Genomic DNA, 19657 nt, shown 5'->3' on the forward strand with positions numbered 1-19657 from the left:
GTTGTTTACGTAAACAACAGCCTAACCTGAAGAGCATAGAGACCAGTAACACCAGTTCCCTAGGACAGGGGGAGAGAACGAGAGAGAGAACGAGAAAGAGAGAGAATGAGAAAGAGAGAGAACGAGAGAAAGAGAGAGAGAGAATGAGAAAGAGAGAGAAGGAGAGAGAGAAAAGGAGAGAGAGAGAAGGAGAGAGAGAGAAGGAGAGAGAGAGAGAGAACGAGGAGAGAGAGAGAGAACGAGAGAGAGAGAGAGTGTGAGCGAGAGATAGAGAAAGAGAGAGAGAGAGCATGAGCGAGAGAGAGAGTACGACACCGAAAAAGAGAGAAGACAAAGGTGCGTTACCTTCCGAAGGAGTGAGGTTAGAGCCCCCCTTTTTCCCATCCAGCCCATGCTGTGAGTACTGTTTGAGAAGGTTCTGGGCCTTGCGAATGGTCCCTGCTCCCAGGGGGGGGTGGGGGCGTGGGGGGGGGGGGGGGTCCAGAGAGAGAGATTAGAGATAGACAGGAGGAAGAGGAGGAGGGGGAAAAGAAGAGAGTAGATCTAGGAAGTGAGTGAAGAAACACCAACACACCACATCCCTCCACCGCCAACCCATCCCAGTACTGCAGAGAGTGAGGGGGGGGGGGGGGGGGTAGGGGAGAGGGGAGGGGGGGGTAGAGCATGGGAGACCACAGCCTAGCACCGTTTCTACACAACACAGGACAAGACAACTACAGCAGCGCTACACCGTACTACACCACCGGGGGGTGCCGAAGCACACTCCACCAAAGGTCAAAAGAAGAACATAAATACACAGGTTAATGGGTTCATTATCAACACATAAAACAGCCATAGAAATAAAATACAACTAAAAAAATAAATACACATTCATTTTCACCATTGTTATTAGGGTCATTCACTCAATAGTAGGACTATTATTCTAAAATGAATGGTTATGCTGTTACTTGTAGATGTATTATGTAATGTTACATACAAACACTTGAATTAATACACACAAACAAGGGGAGCAAGCAGGACAATAACACTTGGTTAGTGAGTTAGTAAGCACGTGGTGCATCATCACCAACCAAGTGGATGATAGGACAGAAATATAATGCTGTTTATGAAATATGCTAATGCCAATATATGCTAATCCTCTCCCTGCCTGTACTAACTCACATTGACCACATGGTCTGTTTCAATAGACGAGATACCGTGCTAAATAATCCAAAGTTAAATAAAAAAACGATTTAAACAACAAAGCCATTAAGCAAATGCTCTTGTATGTTATTGTACATAGTCTGTAGCACAGGCAGGAAGTAGCAAGATCATGCGGTGAGTATTGGTGAAGACCTTTAAAACACAAGCTGCATACAATTTCAGATGTTGGAGAAAAATAATAATAATTCAGTTGTAGGAAACTGAAAAGGTTCAGCTAGTGTCAAAAGAGTCAGGCTGTGAGCGACGGAACTAACGGAAACACGGAACGCTAACGGAACTAACGGAAACGGAAACACAGACAGTGCAGTCACCACACACACATCAACTCTACAAGACTGAAGCATAGCACTCCAAAACACGGCAGGCGAACACGTCAAAGAATCGCCACGTCAAGTGACCGCCACACCTTCCTTTCGTCCCTTACGACTACAACCTCTCTAGCAATATCTGGGATTAGTGGATTGTTTTTTAATAAAAATATCCATTTTAAAAGCTTTGTCTTTATCACGGTCATACCATGCACCCATGCACCATCTACGTGATCATGTCTTTTGCACTATGCCACTATTTGCCCTATCTGGTTAGACGCCGAACTACGTTTGCTTGTCTTAGTACTCTGTCAATGACAACAAAGTTGAATGTAACCTAATCTATCCATCTATCTATCTACCTATTTATCGGTAATTGATTGGTCTGAGCTAATGGCGCCCCCGTGTTTGCGGTGAAATGTGGCGTCCGATGAACAAGAAGCAAGCTGATGTGACAGAGCCACACAGAGGCGGAGGCAGAGTCACACACTAAAGTCTGGTCTTGTTACCTGGCATGTAGACTGTCATCGTCATAACAAACAGAAGGAGGATTATAAAAGAAGAGGAGAGGAAGAGGGGGGTTAGTCAGAGTCATGATGGGGGGGGTGTCAAATCACAGGAATGTATGGAGGGGGGGGGGTGGGGGGGGGGGGGCGCTGGAACAGTCGCCCGGTGGTGATGAGACTGATGATGGGCGACTCACTACAAGTAGAACATGTACTGTGATTGTAGTGATTATAGAGATGCGGGTGTGATTGCGGAGGACACTTCAAACTGAACAGAAATGAACCAATCGACTGATTACGACTACTGTGTGTTCAGGCTGGACTGATGACCATCCAAAGCGTGTGTGTCTGTGTGTGTGACACTACTATCAATGTATCAACAGCACAATATCATCCTCAACGATGGTGCTTTTTCTACGTGACGGATTTTGTGGTGGGAAAAGAGCCGAGCGGTTTGTGGTTGGGGGTGTGATTCTGTATCATGGGGCGAAGATTGGAGAGAAGTGAGTGAGTGAGTGAGTGATTGAGTGAGTATGCTTCTCTGGCTACAAAATGGCTCCCAGCTGGGCAGTCATTGGCCCACCGACCTGGTCTCTTGGGCGCCTTCTTGGTGGGCGTGTCCTTGCGCTTGGTCTGCACGGCGGGGGAGTAGAGGACGCCGGAGGACGCGCTGCTCTTCCGGAAGTGCTCCTTCAGGCCCTTGATGGACCGGTCCAGTTGGTTGGACCGGATCTGGAAGTACACGTTCATGAAGTCTGCAGGGCAGAGAGGAGCACCGTTAAGGAGGACCACCACAACAATAACAACAACAACAACAACAACATGGTTAATGCATCCTCTCCAGACTAGGGTTGGGTACCGTTTGGTTTTATTCGATACCGGTGCCAAATCGATACTTTAAAAACGGTACCGGTACCGAAACGGTACTTAAATCGGTACTTTAGATTTTTTAAAATATATATATATAGAAATCCAGGATTTTTCACATCAGTGGCGGGGTGGTCACTGACGCGATTTTCCGAGTGCACGCCATTAATGCCGAGCGGTGTTTTATATAAGGTGATCAAATACCAACATATCCTGATGCTACAGCTGCAGCAGAACATGGGGAACTACAGCACTGAACATAGGTTACCAGGTTACCAACAGCAAGGTAATGCATCAGCTGAGTTAAAGAAAACCAACTTTTACCTTTGATGACACCAACATGAGCCCTGTTTTCCCGTACCTCCGCCGTTCTGTTCGTGATGATTTTAGATTATTTTTGCCCCGCGCATATTGCCTTGTAATTAGACCATGCGACCACAGCTTCGTGTGTCTCTTATTGCCCAAATGTTCCCTGAATTTTAGCTGCATGTTTTTCCAGCATGTAAATCCATTGTCAATAAAAATGTTACTCCAATTCTTTTCCCCTGCCAATAAAACGTTGTTAAAGTGATGGAGAGACGCAAAGGAGAGGGATTTCCTGAAATCCATATTTCCCGCTAAATTCAGACCAATCACAAAACTGTTTTGCAAGCGCGTCGCCTCGCACTTCTTGAGAGCATTCAGTCTCGGATTACATGCACTGAGTGGAACGTGCGGTTGCATGTAACGTCCGTTTCGGACACCAGGGGGCGAGAGAGGAACCGAAACGAGGCACAGAAATCTCAGTTGCAATTCGGTTCGGTAGGTACCGAATGTAAAGTAACCGGTACCATACCGGTACCGATTTTCGGTACCCAACCCTACTCCAGACATTCTGAGTGGATCTGTGGAGAGAGAAGCGTGGTCAACAAGATCATCACCACCACCACCACCACCCTCACCACCACCACCACCACCCTCACACCACCACCACCACCACCCTCACACCACCACCACCACCCTCACACTATCCTCACACCACCACCACCACCACCACCCTCACACCACCCTCACACTATCCTCACACCATCCTCACACCGCCACCACCACCGCCACCACCACCACCACCACCATCACCACCACCACCACCACCCTCACACCATCCTCACACCACCCCCACCACTACCACCCTCACACCATCCTCACACCACCCTCACAACACTGTTACTGTATCCTCTACCAAGGTTTGGATTGTCTAGAGACAGAGCGAGGGCGGCAGGTACCTTGGTTGCGTCCGTACTCCACCAGCCAGTTGGAGATGCAGATGATGTCCTGGAGGACGGCCTCGGGGAGGTGCTCCAGCGTCACCTCCTCCTGCACCTCCAGGTCCTCGTCCACGCCGATGGCGTCCAGGATGAGGATGGGCGGGACCGGCTTACTGTACCGGGTCAGCAGGCCGCGGAACTCCGCCTCCAGCAGCTCCTTGCCCTTCTCGAAGCGGGCTTTCTGTCCAGACCCAAAAAAAGAGCAGTGAAATGTAGCGTTCTCGCTAACACAGACGATGCATCTACTTGTATTGCTTGTGTTTTATGATCTAAATCTTTTTTTGTTTTGTTTTAAAATGTTGTGTGCTACTATTTTGGCTATGTCTCTCTTTTGTAAAGGAGATTGGTCATTTCAATGAGACTAACTTGGTTAAGTAAATGGTTAGAGTAAGGTTAAATAAAAAAAAATTAAAAAGCAACTATGGTACCAGCAACTATGGTACCAGCTCAGTTAGATTATGTAGTATGATTTTGGGTTATATGAGTGTACTAGTACTGTACTACTGTGTTGAGGTAGGGTTAGGGTTAGGTGAATGTACTAGTTCTGTACCACTGTGTTGAGTTCCGGGCTGTCAGGGTTGTTATCCTGGAAGTACTCTACAGCTTTCTGGATCTTGGCGATGCAGGCAAGGTACTCATCCAGCCTGCCCGTTGGTCTGAAACACAAACACAATCACACCAGAGATCAAACACAATCACACCACAGATCAAATCACACCAGAGATCAACACAATCACACAAGAGATCAAACACAATCACACCAGAGATCAAACACAATCACACCAGAGATCAAACACAATCACACCAGAGATCAAACACAATCACACCAGAGATCAAATCAAACTGTAATGGTAATATGTACACAATATACAGGATACAATGTAATGAAATGCTTTAGGGTAAGCAACCCCTCTCCCTCCCCCTGTCTGTCTCACCCCTCCCTGATGATCTTGTCCGTGTCCTTGGCCACGTGGTAGTAGCTGATGACGTGGTCCATGCACGACAGGGTCTTGTCTACGTTCTCCTGAAGCCTCTGCAGGTTCTCTGTCTGCTTGTGCACCGGGATGATGGAGTTCTCCAGCTGCATCAGACGACTCTCAAAGGAAGACAGGATGGACACCTGGGAGAAATGGTCAAATGGAGAGATGGAAAGCGAAATATATATATATATATATATTTTAAATAAATGTTTTCCTTTTCTCGCACAGTGACTGCAGATGGCACTTGTTCTTATGGATGTTTTAATTTTTTCTTATGGGGTTTACTTACGATTCTGTATGTTGTATAGTTGATTCACTTACTTGACAAATGCACTTATGGCTAAAAGCGTCTGCTAAATGACTTATATTACATATATACTTGACAATATAAATGTAAAATGTAGGAATATATATATTGGGTAACATCAGAAACAACAGGAAAAGAACAGTAGCACTTTAAAGTGATGTGGGGAATCATATTATGAGTAGTGGATAGTCTATGAGCAGAGCATGGGCCGATGGACTGGACATTATTGGGGCGACTGGTAACATACCATTCCTTTAGTCAGCTGATCACTCTTCTCCATGTTCTCACGGATGAATGACAGGGTTTCCTGTTCCTGCAATTCATAAAGGAACGAGTGGATATTGCTGAGTGACAATGTCTTATATCACACCGTATAGGTTGTTATTGTACACATCAACTATGCAATGCCACAGGTTACAACATTCCTCATGTTGAAAACAAATGAAACGGATGTTTTAGCTGTCTGTGGATATGATTAGATTATTTCTCTGCTGGCTTTAAAAGACTGATCCCATTTCCCTTCCCATGTCCTGAGACCGACCTGTTTTAACTTCTCCTCTATCTCCCTCTTCCTCGCGGACGCATCCTCGGTCGGGATCATCCTGAGTGTGTGTAGCAAAATGTCGATGAAGAGAAAACGGTATAATATGATTAGTGAATGCTATTCAACTAAATAAAAACAATGACCCCCAGATTCGCACTGAGGCGGGGCAATCTACCACGATATCGCTTCCGCGTCCGACTTCACGCTCGGTCATCGGCAAAAGGCCATCTTTGTTGTGGCAACGGGGTGTCATGTCTACGCTTTCCCCTAGGGGTCACTGTCTACCTACCCTTTCATATTGAAGGAAAATACAGTACATGTCACAACCTCATCTACTTCGGGTTACCACTACTTGGTTCATATGACCTTATGCATCAGTGAATGGTCACAACATTTACATTTAATCTAATCAAAACTATTTCCAGCCAGAGACATAACAGTGTATGTGTAAAACTGGTCAGTTGATGGTTTTTTGGTGTTTTCTTTTACATTTGGCCATACACATTGTTCCCGTGGCAAAAGAAGATTGTAGGGTGTGGGCATTCACCACACCCTGGGCATTCACCACACCCTGCAATCTTTATTTGGAAAGATGTTTCTGGAATAATGTGTATGGCCAAATGGAAAAGAAAACACAAACGCATCAATGAAAGAATAACTATGTGGCAACAGTTCAGTAAATCCAAAGGCATTGAGGAAAAAAGAAACGCCACACTTTTTGGGAAAAATGTTATAAATGTATTTGCACCAAAAACCTGTTTCACAGAATTTCTCTACATAAATAAATATTTACAAATGGACTGGATCCCCTCAGCTTCTAAACAGCCACCATATTGTACAAATACATTGCTTGTAGGACCTCTCTCTCACATCACATCATTCAGTGTAGAAAGTTTAAAGCAATGAAAGGCAACAAAACACAAGAGGAAATATACAGGGCGACGGAATGCATCCAAAGACTACATTTCCCTCAAATGGTATCAAAATTGCAAAGTCTTAAATTCCAAAGTCCTAAAAGGTATGCAATGTCCCAAAAGTAACTATTCAGTGTTAATCTGCTAGTAAAAGCATGTATACATTGTATCATTCAGAATAATGCAAAAACACTGTTAAAATCCTGGAGCCGCTCTTCTCTATGATTCCTCTTCTTTAGACATCGCCTGCCAGAAAGAAAAAAACATGTGAAATATAATAATAATAATGATAATAATAAATATTGGTTACTGGGTGCAACAATTATATCAAACAAGCAGAAACACAAATCTTTATACAGTTGCTCATGTCATGTCATTATAACGCTAGTTACCTGTTTGAGAAATTGCCGTCCGAAGTAGTTAGTGGCCATACTCTTCAAGCTGGTTTTGCTGCCCACTTTACACTTCACATACCCATACAGGTTGGCCCCCTGCAGCACCACTCCCATGATCACCACAGCCTGGGGAGGAGAGGCGGGTCAGAACAGGGAGGAGAGGCGGGTCAGAACAGGGAGGAGAGGCGGGTCAGAACAGGGAGGAGAGGCGGGTCAGAACAGGGAGGAGAGGCGGGTCAGAACAGGGAGGAGAGGCGGGTCAGAACAGGGAGGAGAGGCGGGTCAGAACAGGGAGGAGAGGCGGGTCAGAACAGGGAGGAGAGGCGGGTCAGAACAGGGAGGAGAGGCGGGTCAGAACAGGGAGGAGAGGCGGGTCAGAACAGGGGGCGGAATCTCAAAAGTCTTTCCTTGATTCCCTTTGTCCTCTATTGTCGCCTCCCTCTCAGTACTAAATCGTTTACACTGTACAATTTTTAAAAGTTCTCTATCTTTACAATGGTGACTAACGAGACTTTGAGAATGGTTCTGAGAAAAAGTCCTCTCCATTAGAGGATAAAGTCTGAGGGTTCTCCCCTTGGACCTTCTCCTCCAATGACGTAATTCAGGACAGAAGAGATATGATGCGAGGAATCAAGGACATACGTTTGAAATGTCATCATAATGTAATGTGACAAAGTGCCGGTCTAAAGCTAAAGAACTAACCAGCCACTTAATCTTGAAGGAGAAGAGGGTGCTGAAGAAGAAGATGACCCAGATGATGGGACACACGACCAGTCCGAGCCAGAAGATCCGGGACTCGGAATCTGAGGCCAGCTGCTTCGTTGTCCCCTGAGGAAAGAAAGGAAGTCCTGACACTTGTTGACATCTCGTTATGCAAAGTAGCGTGTTGCCTAAGAAAGCATTTGGCAAAACAAAGTAGTATTAATGATCGAAAACTATGTTTTGAGTGAGAAGTTATGGCTTGTCAAAAGCCGCAAAAGGCAGGAAATAAAAAATTAGCACCACCACCCATAACTTCACCTAGACGCCCTAACAAGGTTTACCAGCACACAGCTTTGATACCTGCTATAGTGCTTTTTGTTGGTCTACTCAGTGTTTCCTCTACATGCATTTATTGGTGGCGGGCCGCCACGATGGAATTTCCTCCGCCACGAATTGATTCAGTCCCAAAAAAAAAAAAATTCTCAAAAAAAAAATTTTTTTTAGCTGATTAAAATATATCTGATCCTAGATCAGCGCTATAATGGATGTTGACTAAAAGTGCACCTAAATCCACGCCCATCTCTCTCTAACCACTGATCCAAAATCAGATTAATGACATTCAGTTGACGACGTGACACAAGGGCTCCTGATTGGTCTAAATGTGAACTGTGGTATTATTGTTATTGTGTACAGGCCACCGTAGTGACATCCGGGGGGTATTCCATCAACATCGCTAAAGGGAAAATCCAGGTTTAGTCTGATAAATCTCGCGAGAGTTCTTACAAATATCCAGGCATATTCTGATAGGTCTCGCGAGAGTTATCAAAAATAAGCCAGGATTTTCCTTTAGCGACGTTGATGGAATACCCCCCAGGTCAGGTGGGCAGGTTACGACGAGACAACAAGAGACCGGTATTGTAGAGCTTACAGAGCGAGTTAAAATAAAGACACTTACATTGAAATACAGAAGGACTCACGTGTATGTTTAATAGAATAACACGACATGGTGTCAGAAGTCCTGTAAGTGAGTGTTAAGAGTTAGATCGGCCGACAAGTGTCATTTGAGCTCGTGACGGTGAGAAGGGAGAAGAAAAGATGGATGCTAATGCTAACGCGGGAGCAGCTGCAGTCCAGAGAACGGCGCCAGTTTCAAGTGCTACGTTAGCAGACATTTGCAAGTCAAAAAACGATTCTTATGTGCCGTCACTTTAGCAACGACACAGTATTGTCAAGGGGAAAAGAAGGGGAGACGATTTTTTTATTGACAACGGAATTACATGCTGGAAAAACATGCAGCTAAAATTCAGGGAACATTTGGACAATAAGAGACACACGGGAGAAGTACGGGAAAACAGGGCTCATGTGGGTCTCATCAAAGGTAAGAGTTTGTTTTCTTTAACTCAGCTGATACTCAGCTGTTTACCGAATGCTCCATCTGACTGTGATTTTACTTCTGTAATGTGGTGGGTTGACATAATTCACGCACGGAACTATAGGTTGAGACTAGGGCTGTCCCAAACGACTATTTTTCTAACGATTAATCTAACGATTATTTTGTCGATTAGTCGGTTATTCTAACGACTAATTTAACGGTTAGTCTAACGATTATTTTTTTGCTGTTCGATTAATGTATCACTTAATTTTCCCCAAATAAATGTCAAAAACTTCTCTTATCAACATTTCAGTATTTTATTCAATTATTCTTGCACTGCAGGGCAATATTCCACACAACAAAAAAGATCCTCTCTTTCTTACAGTCCAACATAAAATATTATATTATAAAATATAAAAGTTAACTTCAAGTAAAAGGAAAAGTGCAAGGAATGCAGTAAATTCTGTAAAAAAGTGACATTCTAACCGGAATACCGTATACTCTCAGTAACAATCTTTAACAATAACAATCTCAACATAAAATATAATATTATAAAATATAAAAGTTAACTTCAAATGTGTTGATCATCTCACGAAAGCCTTGACCCTCCACAATAGCAACAGGTCTCATGTCCTTGACGATCATCTGTAAGATGCTGTTAGAAAGCTGAGCAGCCATCTGGGGTGTGCATGGAGTTGTGCTCTTTTTGTGGAAAAAGTTTTCCACACTGCTTTGCTTCCTGAAAATAAAAAAAGCACACATTTCTTATCATGTGTAGGCCCCTTAATGTCCACCTCACTGCTATGTTTAGCCAACATGGCCATTTAGAAGTCTGTCCATCACCACAACACATAGCTAGCTAGTAGCTACATGGCTAGCTAACTTTACTCTCGCTGCTATGTTATGAATAGCTAAATTGATGCTAACGTAGCATGCGAGCTACGAGCTAGATAACGTACAGTAGGTGCGAGCACCACAATAACAATAGGCTAGTAAGGCTACCGTAGCTAGCCAACTACATAGCTAACGTTACTCTCGCTGCTATGTTATGATTAGCTAAATTGATGCTAACGTAGCATGCGAGCTACGAGCTAGATAACGTACAGTAGGTGCGAGCACCACAATAACAATAGGCTAGTAAGGCTACCGTAGCTAGCCAGCTAGTAGCTATCCATTTTTCACTGATACACGGCCGGAAAAGTGAACAGAAATACAACGCTGACTTACGGTGCTAGCTTGCGGCTGTCTTCACAAAGCGCTCCAGGATGCTTTCGCTTGAGGTGCTCGTTCATTGCAGTCGTACTGCTGTGATAGGCCAATTCATTTTTGCACAGTTTACAGACCACCACATTGCCATTGGTTTCTTTTTTTGTAAAGTACTCCCATACTTTGGACGATCGTGGGCGAAGTCTTTTAGCCGCCAGCTCGAGTAGGCCAGCTCTGCCTCCGTGTTTGCACTGGTCGCAGCCATGTTGTTTTTTACGACTAACCGACGCATTTTACGGCAACCGACGTATTGACGTAATCGATGACGTCGATGACGTCGAATAATCGTAACAGCCCTAGTTGAGACTATTGTTCCGTCCGTAGTACCCAAGTTGTTTAGACTGTTCTATTTACTGCTTGAGTGTGTTGTTGACAATCGTTCATGTCCTTCATTAAACGTTTAGCTTTGTCATTTGATACGCCGCCTACGACTACCATCTCTCTGCACTACAGTAAACAGTTAATCAGTAACGTTAGCCGCTTTTGTGCTCATGTAGGCCTACTTCGTATTATATTATAGCTGATGATCTTTGTGTGTGTATGTGACTGTCAGTCGGTCACGCCCGCCCGCCACCATTGTAAAAATTCCTGGAGGAAACACTGTACTGTACTTCAAACAACATGTTCACCACAGGGCAGGTTGGTTAGGATTCAAAGCTTCTCCCAAACAGCCTAACTCCGATCACCCAATGTAAGTTCCATCATGGGAAATAGCTTGGGTCTACCCACTAGCACAGTGGCAGCACTAGCATCTACTACACAGTCTCTAGTATCAAGAGAGAGCAGACATGCCGTAGAGGAGGTTACTAGGTGATGGTTGCCGTGACATCACTGACCTTTCTGGACTCAAACACCCAGTTGCTTTTTCCATCGTCATCCACCTGGTTCCACCATCTCAGGCCAACCATCAGCCGGCCAGTGATGTTCTGGAATATGAAGGTAAAATTAATACAATTCAGTGTTTCCCATACATAGACGAGACTGTGTAGTGTCATGACGAACCAAAAGTATTTTGCACTGGTTTGTTTTGCGGAAAGTGTTTGAGCAGGTTCACGGAATGGCCGGAGCTAGGGCATCCCCCCCACCCCCCCCCCCCCCCCCCCCTCGACAATACTGTCTGTTCCGGACAATTCTGTTCCTGTGTAACTCTGTACAAAGTCATATAGTTAGTTGCTAGATAGTAGATACCCACCCCCCTAACACCCCACATTGCCAGAATTAACTTCCTTTCTCTAGCACTGTGACTGACAACTTTTGTAAGCATTTTTTACTTATAATGTTTATAGTTGATTCACTTACTTAGACAAATGTACTTATTGTAAGTCAATTTGGAATAAAGTGTTTGCCAAATGCAAATATAAATGTAATACAGTATGCAGTCCAAGCACACAGAGAGGCAGAGAGTGTGGTCAATATTTACACTGGCTTTGTTTCTCTACGAGCCAACCTACCGTGACAGTCCAGAAGTCACATGAGCCAACCTACCTTGACAGTCCAGAAGTCACATGACAGGAGGAGGATGATGGTGACCATGCAGGTGATGAAGCTGTTGCTGAGCAGCTCACAGAGCAGGTAGACGAGGACGGCAGTCACTCTGAAGAACAGATGGAAGAAGGAGGCCACAGGGTGCCTGTGGAGACGTCATGGTTATTTTTTGGAGTGTCATATTTTTCTGTTTTATTGGATAGAGATAGTGGAGAAAGACAGGAAAGTGAGGAGGAGAGGGTATGTCAACAGGGCGTGGGCTGGATTCTAACCCATGCCGACATGGTCATGTGTGTGTGTGTGTGTGTGTGTGCGCACTGTAGGTCAAAGTGCTAGACCACAGGACGACCCCAGGACACATACTGTACGATGTCTCTCTTTCAACACATACAGGAGCCTAAATGGGCCTGTGTATGTTTCTCATATTCTACGGGCTACGGGACCAAGAGCCACACTCAGAAGGTATGTAGCTGCAATGCTGGGGGCAAACTTACTTGATTTTAGTCTTCTTTGACTTTCTGCTGGTGTCCTCCTCCGCATCAAACAAGGAGACATCGTCGTCGTTGGAGTCCTAGGGAGCAGAAGGAAGAGAACAGCACATCAAAACAGGGTTTCACCTTCAGCCTCACGGTGAAGCCCAAAACAATTCTCAGACAAAACACCGTGACAGACAGCAACAGAGAGAGATGAACAGGCCAACGTATTATAATCAAAGTCTTTCTGGTATAGTTAGTAATGGTTAAATGAAGCAACGAAGAGCGACTTTCTTTGACTAACACATGGCTTCTCTAACTACAGCCAGGGTACCCAAAGTTGACAACCTCGCATACAATAGTTTCAAGTTATAGCAAAGTTATGGAGCTACTAGACTTCCCTGCTGGGCCTAGATGGACTTGATGTTTCATGCAACAGGACAGGAGCCAGTTAAGTCTGGCCAACAACAACAACAACAGTCAGTAGATAGTTAGTTCTATAGTTCTCTAGTTCTGTCCCTGGCAGAGAGGTGTACCGAAGAGAGATGGCCACTAAACTAACTTAACTTAGCTACTATTTGAGGATCGTGAACCTAAAATGGTGTTGACAGGGTGTCCGATTTGTCACAATTAGCTCGCTAGCCTGCCAGCTATCTTCTGGGGGGTTTTAACCAATGTACGTGTTATGCACACAACAGCGCAGTCGTCTGAATATATTATATATATATAACATGTCTTGACGCCGTTGTTATAATGCCAGTAAACTAAGGCAATGTCGACCAGTTATACGACGACACAATAAAAGCAGCACAGCACAATTAGCGACTTACCAGTCTCATCATTGTGAAAACTGAGTTGGTCGAACTACACTTCCTGCTTACGCGTAAGGTTGGACTACACTTCCTGCTTACGCGTAAGGTTGGACTACACTTCCTGCTTACGCGTAAGGTTGGACTACACTTCCTGCTTACGCGTAAGGTTGGACTACACTTCCTGCTTACGCGTAAGGTTGGACTACACTTCCTGCTTACGCGTTAAGGTTATATCCGCTTGTTAAGTCTGACGTCAAAAGTGACGTTTAGCCATTTCCGAGTCCAAATCAGAAATTCTCCGCACCGGAGTACCTGTGAACTACAGCGGTAGAATGACAGTTTAATCGTTTTTTAGACTCGGATCTATTAATACAACAAGGGACACAATACGTTACCGTTTTCTCCATAGTGTCAGGGTATTTGAGCCTCGGAAAAGCGCTATATAAATATAATTTATTATTATTATTATTTCGGCATCTCGAAGACAGCGCCTCAGCCAACGTTGGCCCCGGAAATACGTCACGACTTAACAAGCGGATGGAAGGCCATGCCCGCAAAAAACGGCTCTCGACTATCGCGAGATTAGAGAGTCGATTTTAGCGGAGATGGCCTTCCATATCAGTGTCACAGTGTCAGGATTTGCCATCATGATTTCAGATCATTGGTTGACCAACTAGGCTATCTAAGATTTACATTTAAATATTTGTATTAGAGTGATTCATAGTCAATTGATTTATTACATGAGTTGCAAACCATTCCATGTATTTAGATTATATTAATGAAGAAACATTAATAAACTAGTTTCTAAGTAATGAATGCACTGTCAATACGCCTACACAGCTTTATAAGCAGAAGATGCACATTCACTAAGCATGTATAGGAATGCAAGCTATAGGCCTACATTTACAAATGCTTATTAATAAAAGCCTATATTGTATGACCATGTGTTTCTATGTTTATGACTATAATTCATGTCATAATTCATCTCATGAGTATTCAGGGCCACCTCCTGGGACAGATTGGTCATGTTTGACAGTTTTGTTGTGATATTCAGTGGGTTCATAATGATACATTCCCAGAGCTCTATGGTCACAAGTGTGCAACAAAAAAACTTTACAAATTCTTGTGGATTCTACTGATCAACATTGTTGATTGGCTTGCCGGTGGACTTGAGGGTGGATATCTTTAAAAGAAACCGTAAAACATACATTTCAGCCTGGCTTTTTATCTAGTGTGTGTTCGTTTCTGTTACTGTTATTTCTTATCTCCTATTTCTTGTTTTATTCCAGGTTTTATTGAGTTGTATTTTATTTCTTCATTTTCATGTTCTTTTTTGTTTGAATTCATGTTCCTTTTTTAACTTACTCTTGTTTTTGATGTTCAGCACTTGAAAGTTGCATTTGATGTATGACTTGTGCTATTTAAATAAAGTTTGATTGATTCTTAATCAATCTATTGATTATACTACTCTACAAGCAGACTCCTTATTCTTGTCTACATTTGAATCTGCACTTTCTCATCCTTTCTCTACAGAATGCATGATCATCAGGGGAGCTGGGAACATGAATGTAATGTTTAGACCACCTACTGCCACCCGGTGGTAGACTCGATACACTGTCAAGAGTCAAGACCCGGTCATGCGCAGTCCGGAGTCAGTGAATGCATATGCTGTAATGCGTGCACATCGAATAACTAAAGAGTCCAATTGATATCCAGTGTGTGTCTCATCATTTATACATTATATTCTTGCTACACGTCAGAATATCACAATGGCGACGAGGATTCAAAGTGGAAACGCCACCAGTGTCGATTTTTGAAGGAGGAAGAAGAAGAATCCGTCCGGAAAAGTCGAAGTGAGTAGTTAGCTAGCAAGAAGCTAAGCTAAGCTACCCAGGCTAACGCTAGTATCATGCAGTCGGCATTTTCGGGCCACATGGCCATACAGCCATTCGACACAGAAACCGATCCCAGTTCGCTTGGAACGCGATGGAACAAATGGATCAACCGATTTGAAAATTACACTGTAGCCACAAACATTACTCAAGAAATAAGGAAAAGGGCACTGCTGCTTCACTTAGCTGGAGAGAGAGTCCATGATATCTACGACACGCTGGCTGACGACAGTGATGACTATGAAAACACAAAGACGAAGCTCCACGGATATTTCTCACCGAAAAAGAACACACACTACCTTGTGTACAAGTTCAGACAAGCCATACAGCTTCCCGGTGAGTCTTTAGACACATTTCATACCAGACTGAGGATGCTAGCTAAAGATTGTGAATTTGCAGATGCAGACAGAGAAATAGTCGCGCAAATAATACAGAGCTGTACCTCATCACGGCTGCGCAGGAGAGCGCTCAGAGAGCCAAACATGACTTTGACTAATATGTTAGACCTAGGGAGAATGTTAGAGATCTCTGAACAACAGGCAGAAAGCATAGAAGAGAAGGCTGTCACCGCAATCAATGCACTGCATCTCAAGGGCGCCAAACAGCAACATGCAGCATACAGGCACAAAGAGAAGAGCTTGCAATGTAGAAACTGTGGAGGAAATTATCCACACGAGGGTGACTGTCCAGCCAGAGGGAAGGACTGCAGGGCCTGTGGAAAGCCTAACCACTATGCCAAACACTGCCGTGGTCAGAAATTTGCACATCAAAGCCAAGAGGAAGACACAGCTCACTACAAGCAGCGGAGCACTAAGAAAGTGAACCAGGTGACAGCATGCTCCGAGACCAAATCAAGAGACTCATCAAGTGGAGACGAAAGGTATGTGTATGTAATCAACAGCACAAGTATACAGCAACCCCAGACCAACATCAAGCTGAATGGTGTCAGTGTTAAAATACTGATTGATTCAGGAGCAGCTGTCAACATAATTAATGAAGATGTGTTAAACACACTTGACCCAAAGCCTATGCTCAGCACAGCCATGATCAAAATATTTCCATATGGGTCCAACAACGCTCTACCCATCATTGGTAAATTTGCATGCAAAGTACAGGCTACTAACAAGCGGACAGAGAGTGTGTTCTACGTTCTCAGAGGCGACGCCGGACAATCTCTGCTCAGCTACGCAACTGCCAGTGAACTAGGGCTGATCCAGATCATCAATATGGTGAACACGCCGCCAGTGATGCCACCCAGTGGGCGTACTGTCGCAGATGAGCTCGTGCAGAGCTACCCAGAGCTTTTCACCGGAATCGGAAAGCTGAAAGACTTCCAGGTGAAACTGCATATAGACCCCGACATCCAACCGACGTGCCAGCCGCACAGACGGGTCCCTTTCCATGTCCGTCAGAAGGTCGAGGCGGAGCTTCAGAAGCTGGAGAACGACGGTATCATTGAAACTATATCTGGACCAACACCCTGGGTTTCCCCGATCGTCACACCACCGAAGCCAAAAGACCCTGATAAAGTCCGAATCTGCGTTGATATGCGTCAGGCGAACACAGCAATTCAGCGAGAACGACATATCACCCCAACAATGGACGATGTAATACACGAGCTGAACGGTGCCAAGGTATTCTCGAAGTTGGACCTCACAGCAGGCTACCACCAGCTCGAGCTGCATCCAGAGAGTCGTTACATCACAACGTTCACAACACACCTCGGGCTAAGAAGATACAAACGCCTGAACTTCGGTATATCATCCGCCGCTGAAGTGTTCCAGAACGCCATCTGCCAGACGCTGCAAGGTATACCGGGCGTGAAGAACCTCAGCGATGACATCATCATCTATGGCGTCTCTCAGGAAGCACACGACGACACTCTGAGAGCAGTGTTTAAAAGACTGAAAGACAGTGGTTTGACACTCAATCGCAACAAATGCGAATTCAACAAGCAGCGCCTTGAATTCTTTGGGTTCATTTTTTCTGCCGACGGGATTTCTGCAGATCCAAAGAAGGTGTCAGCCATTCACGACGCCAGCGACCCCAAAGATCCAGGTGAGATCAGAAGTCTTCTGGGCATGGCCAACTACTGCGCCAGGTTCATAAAGGACTACTCAACCATCACTGCACCGCTCCGTGGGCTCACGAAGAAGGACGCTCCGTGGCAGTGGGGCAGTGATCAAGCTACGGCACTCCAGACGCTCAAGGACAGCCTGACGAGCGACACAACAATGTCATATTTCGATCCCAGGAAGGAGACGGAGCTCATTGTTGATGGAAGTCCGGTGGGGCTAGGCGCCATCCTCTGTCAGAAAGGAGGAGGGGGAGAGAAGCGCATCATAGCCTACGCCAGCCGCGCACTCAGCGATGTAGAAACGAGATACTCGCAAACAGAACGTGAGGCCCTAGCCATCATCTGGAGCTGCGAACATTTTCACCTGTATCTGTATGGACATCCATTCACCATGGTAACCGACCACAAACCATTGGAGATGATATGGAATAACCCGAGATCAAAACAACCTGCACGGATCGAGAGATGGGGCCTCAGATTACAGCCGTACAACTTCAGAGTGGAATATAGAAAAGGAGCTGACAATCCAGCTGACTACATGTCTAGACACCCTCTCCCGGTACAGTCGTCACAGAACACAAGAGCATCCAAGGTTGCAGAGGAGTACGTTAACTTCGTAGCACTTCAAGCAACACCCAAGGCGATGACACTACAAGAGATACAGCGAGAGACATTGAAAGACACACTCCTGCAACAGGTCAGTGCACACATCAGAAATGACTCATGGCGTTTCATCACAGACCGCTCACCAGGTGCTGCTGCACTGAAACCATACAAGCTCGTCAGTGATGAACTCACAGTGTCCACAGGTAACGACATCATACTGCGAGGCACCAGGATTGTCATACCTGCAGATCTACAGCAGAGGGCGCTGCAGATTGCTCATGAAAGCCACCAGGGCGTAGCTAAGACAAAGGCCCTACTCAGAGAAAAGGTATGGTTCCCTACCATAGACCAACAGGTAGAGGCCATCACCAAGACCTGCCTCCCATGTCAAGTGAACACTCCAGTTACCCGGACCGAACCACTCAAAATGTCTGAGCTGCCAGACGCACCATGGCACAGTGTTAGTGCTGACTTTTATGGCCCACTCCCATCGGGAGAATATCTGTTAGTTATAGTCGATGACTACACACGATACCCAATTGTTGAGCCAATTCGATCTACCTCAGCAAACACAGTCATACCAGTCATGGACAAAGTCTTCTCCATGTTTGGAATCCCAAGAGTTGTTAAGACTGACAACGGACCTCCTTTCAACAGCAACCAGTTCGCTGAGTTTGCCAACTACCTAGGGTTCAAGCACAGGAAGATAACACCTCTATGGCCACAAGCTAATGCCACAGCTGAGAGATTCATGCGCACCGTCGGGAAAGTACTCAGAATCGCCCAGATGCAGAGGATGCCATGGAAACAACAGCTGCACGTCTTCCTGCGTGAGTACAGGTCCACTCCCCACAGCACGACGAACACGTCACCTGCCGAGTTACTATTCCAACGGAAGATGACCACCAAGCTACCCTCAGCAGACACAATCACCATCCCTGCTGACGAAGAGATACGCAGAATCGACAGAGAGGCCAAGGCAAAGATGAAAGCTCTCTCAGATGCTCGACGACACGCTACGCCTTCTAACATCAAGCCAGGAGACACCGTCCTGTGTCGTCAACCAAAACAGAACAAGCTTACTACGCCTTACAACGCAGAGCCGCTCACAGTAATCGATGTCAAAGGTTCCATGATAACAGCTGGAAGAAGTGGTTACACCACCACTAGGAACAGTTCATTCTTTAAGAAGATTGTCCGAGACAACCCAGACACTCTAATGGACTTAAGTTCAGAGGTCAGTGAGGAAGTAGGCCCAGCTACGCCTCCACCCGCACCTCCGCCGAGGTATCCAGTTAGGGAGAACAGACAACCTCCCGCATACCTGCGTGACTTCGATTAAAGAGCAGGAGTACCAAAGGACTGTTAACATGTTCTGCCGAGTTAACAATGTTCCAAGTTAATGGACTGTTTGAATGTTATGCACTTTATCATTTATTAAAAAAAAAGGAGTGATGTAATGTTTAGACCACCTACTGCCACCCGGTGGTAGACTCGATACACTGTCAAGAGTCAAGACCCGGTCATGCGCAGTCCGGAGTCAGTGAATGCATATGCTGTAATGCGTGCACATCGAATAACTAAAGAGTCCAATTGATATCCAGTGTGTGTCTCATCATTTATACATTATATTCTTGCTACACG

The 19657-nt window shown here is 45.1% G+C and overlaps 2 protein-coding genes across 2 annotated transcripts in view; both read right to left on the minus strand.

The window, feature by feature from the left end:
* Positions 1 to 6089, minus strand: part of exoc7 (exocyst complex component 7) — a 13435-nt gene extending 7346 nt beyond the window's left edge. The window contains exons 1-7 of the mRNA XM_080542486.1: positions 6017 to 6089; positions 5723 to 5788; positions 5124 to 5308; positions 4739 to 4844; positions 4147 to 4369; positions 2436 to 2772; positions 27 to 59 (exon numbers count right to left, since the gene is read on the minus strand). Coding sequence (XP_080398612.1) covers positions 27 to 59; positions 2436 to 2772; positions 4147 to 4369; positions 4739 to 4844; positions 5124 to 5308; positions 5723 to 5788; positions 6017 to 6076 — 1010 coding nt within the window. The 5' untranslated portion in view covers positions 6077 to 6089. The remainder of the gene's footprint in view (positions 1 to 26; positions 60 to 2435; positions 2773 to 4146; positions 4370 to 4738; positions 4845 to 5123; positions 5309 to 5722; positions 5789 to 6016) is intronic.
* A 658-nt stretch (positions 6090 to 6747) lies between these two features.
* tvp23b (trans-golgi network vesicle protein 23 homolog B) lies at positions 6748 to 13623 on the minus strand. The gene is made up of 7 exons (XM_080541758.1): positions 13457 to 13623; positions 12648 to 12724; positions 12154 to 12298; positions 11505 to 11594; positions 8031 to 8156; positions 7326 to 7454; positions 6748 to 7179 (listed from the first exon to the last, which is right to left on the minus strand). The coding sequence occupies exons 1-7, from the start codon at positions 13466 to 13468 to the stop codon at positions 7153 to 7155; spliced, it is 606 nt and encodes a 201-aa protein (XP_080397884.1). The 5' UTR covers positions 13469 to 13623; the 3' UTR covers positions 6748 to 7152.
* Positions 13624 to 19657: the final 6034 nt, after the last annotated feature.

Source organism: Nansenia antarctica, assembly GCF_963989245.1.
Source record: "Nansenia antarctica genome assembly, chromosome: 11".
Lineage (NCBI taxonomy): Eukaryota > Metazoa > Chordata > Actinopteri > Argentiniformes > Microstomatidae > Nansenia > Nansenia antarctica.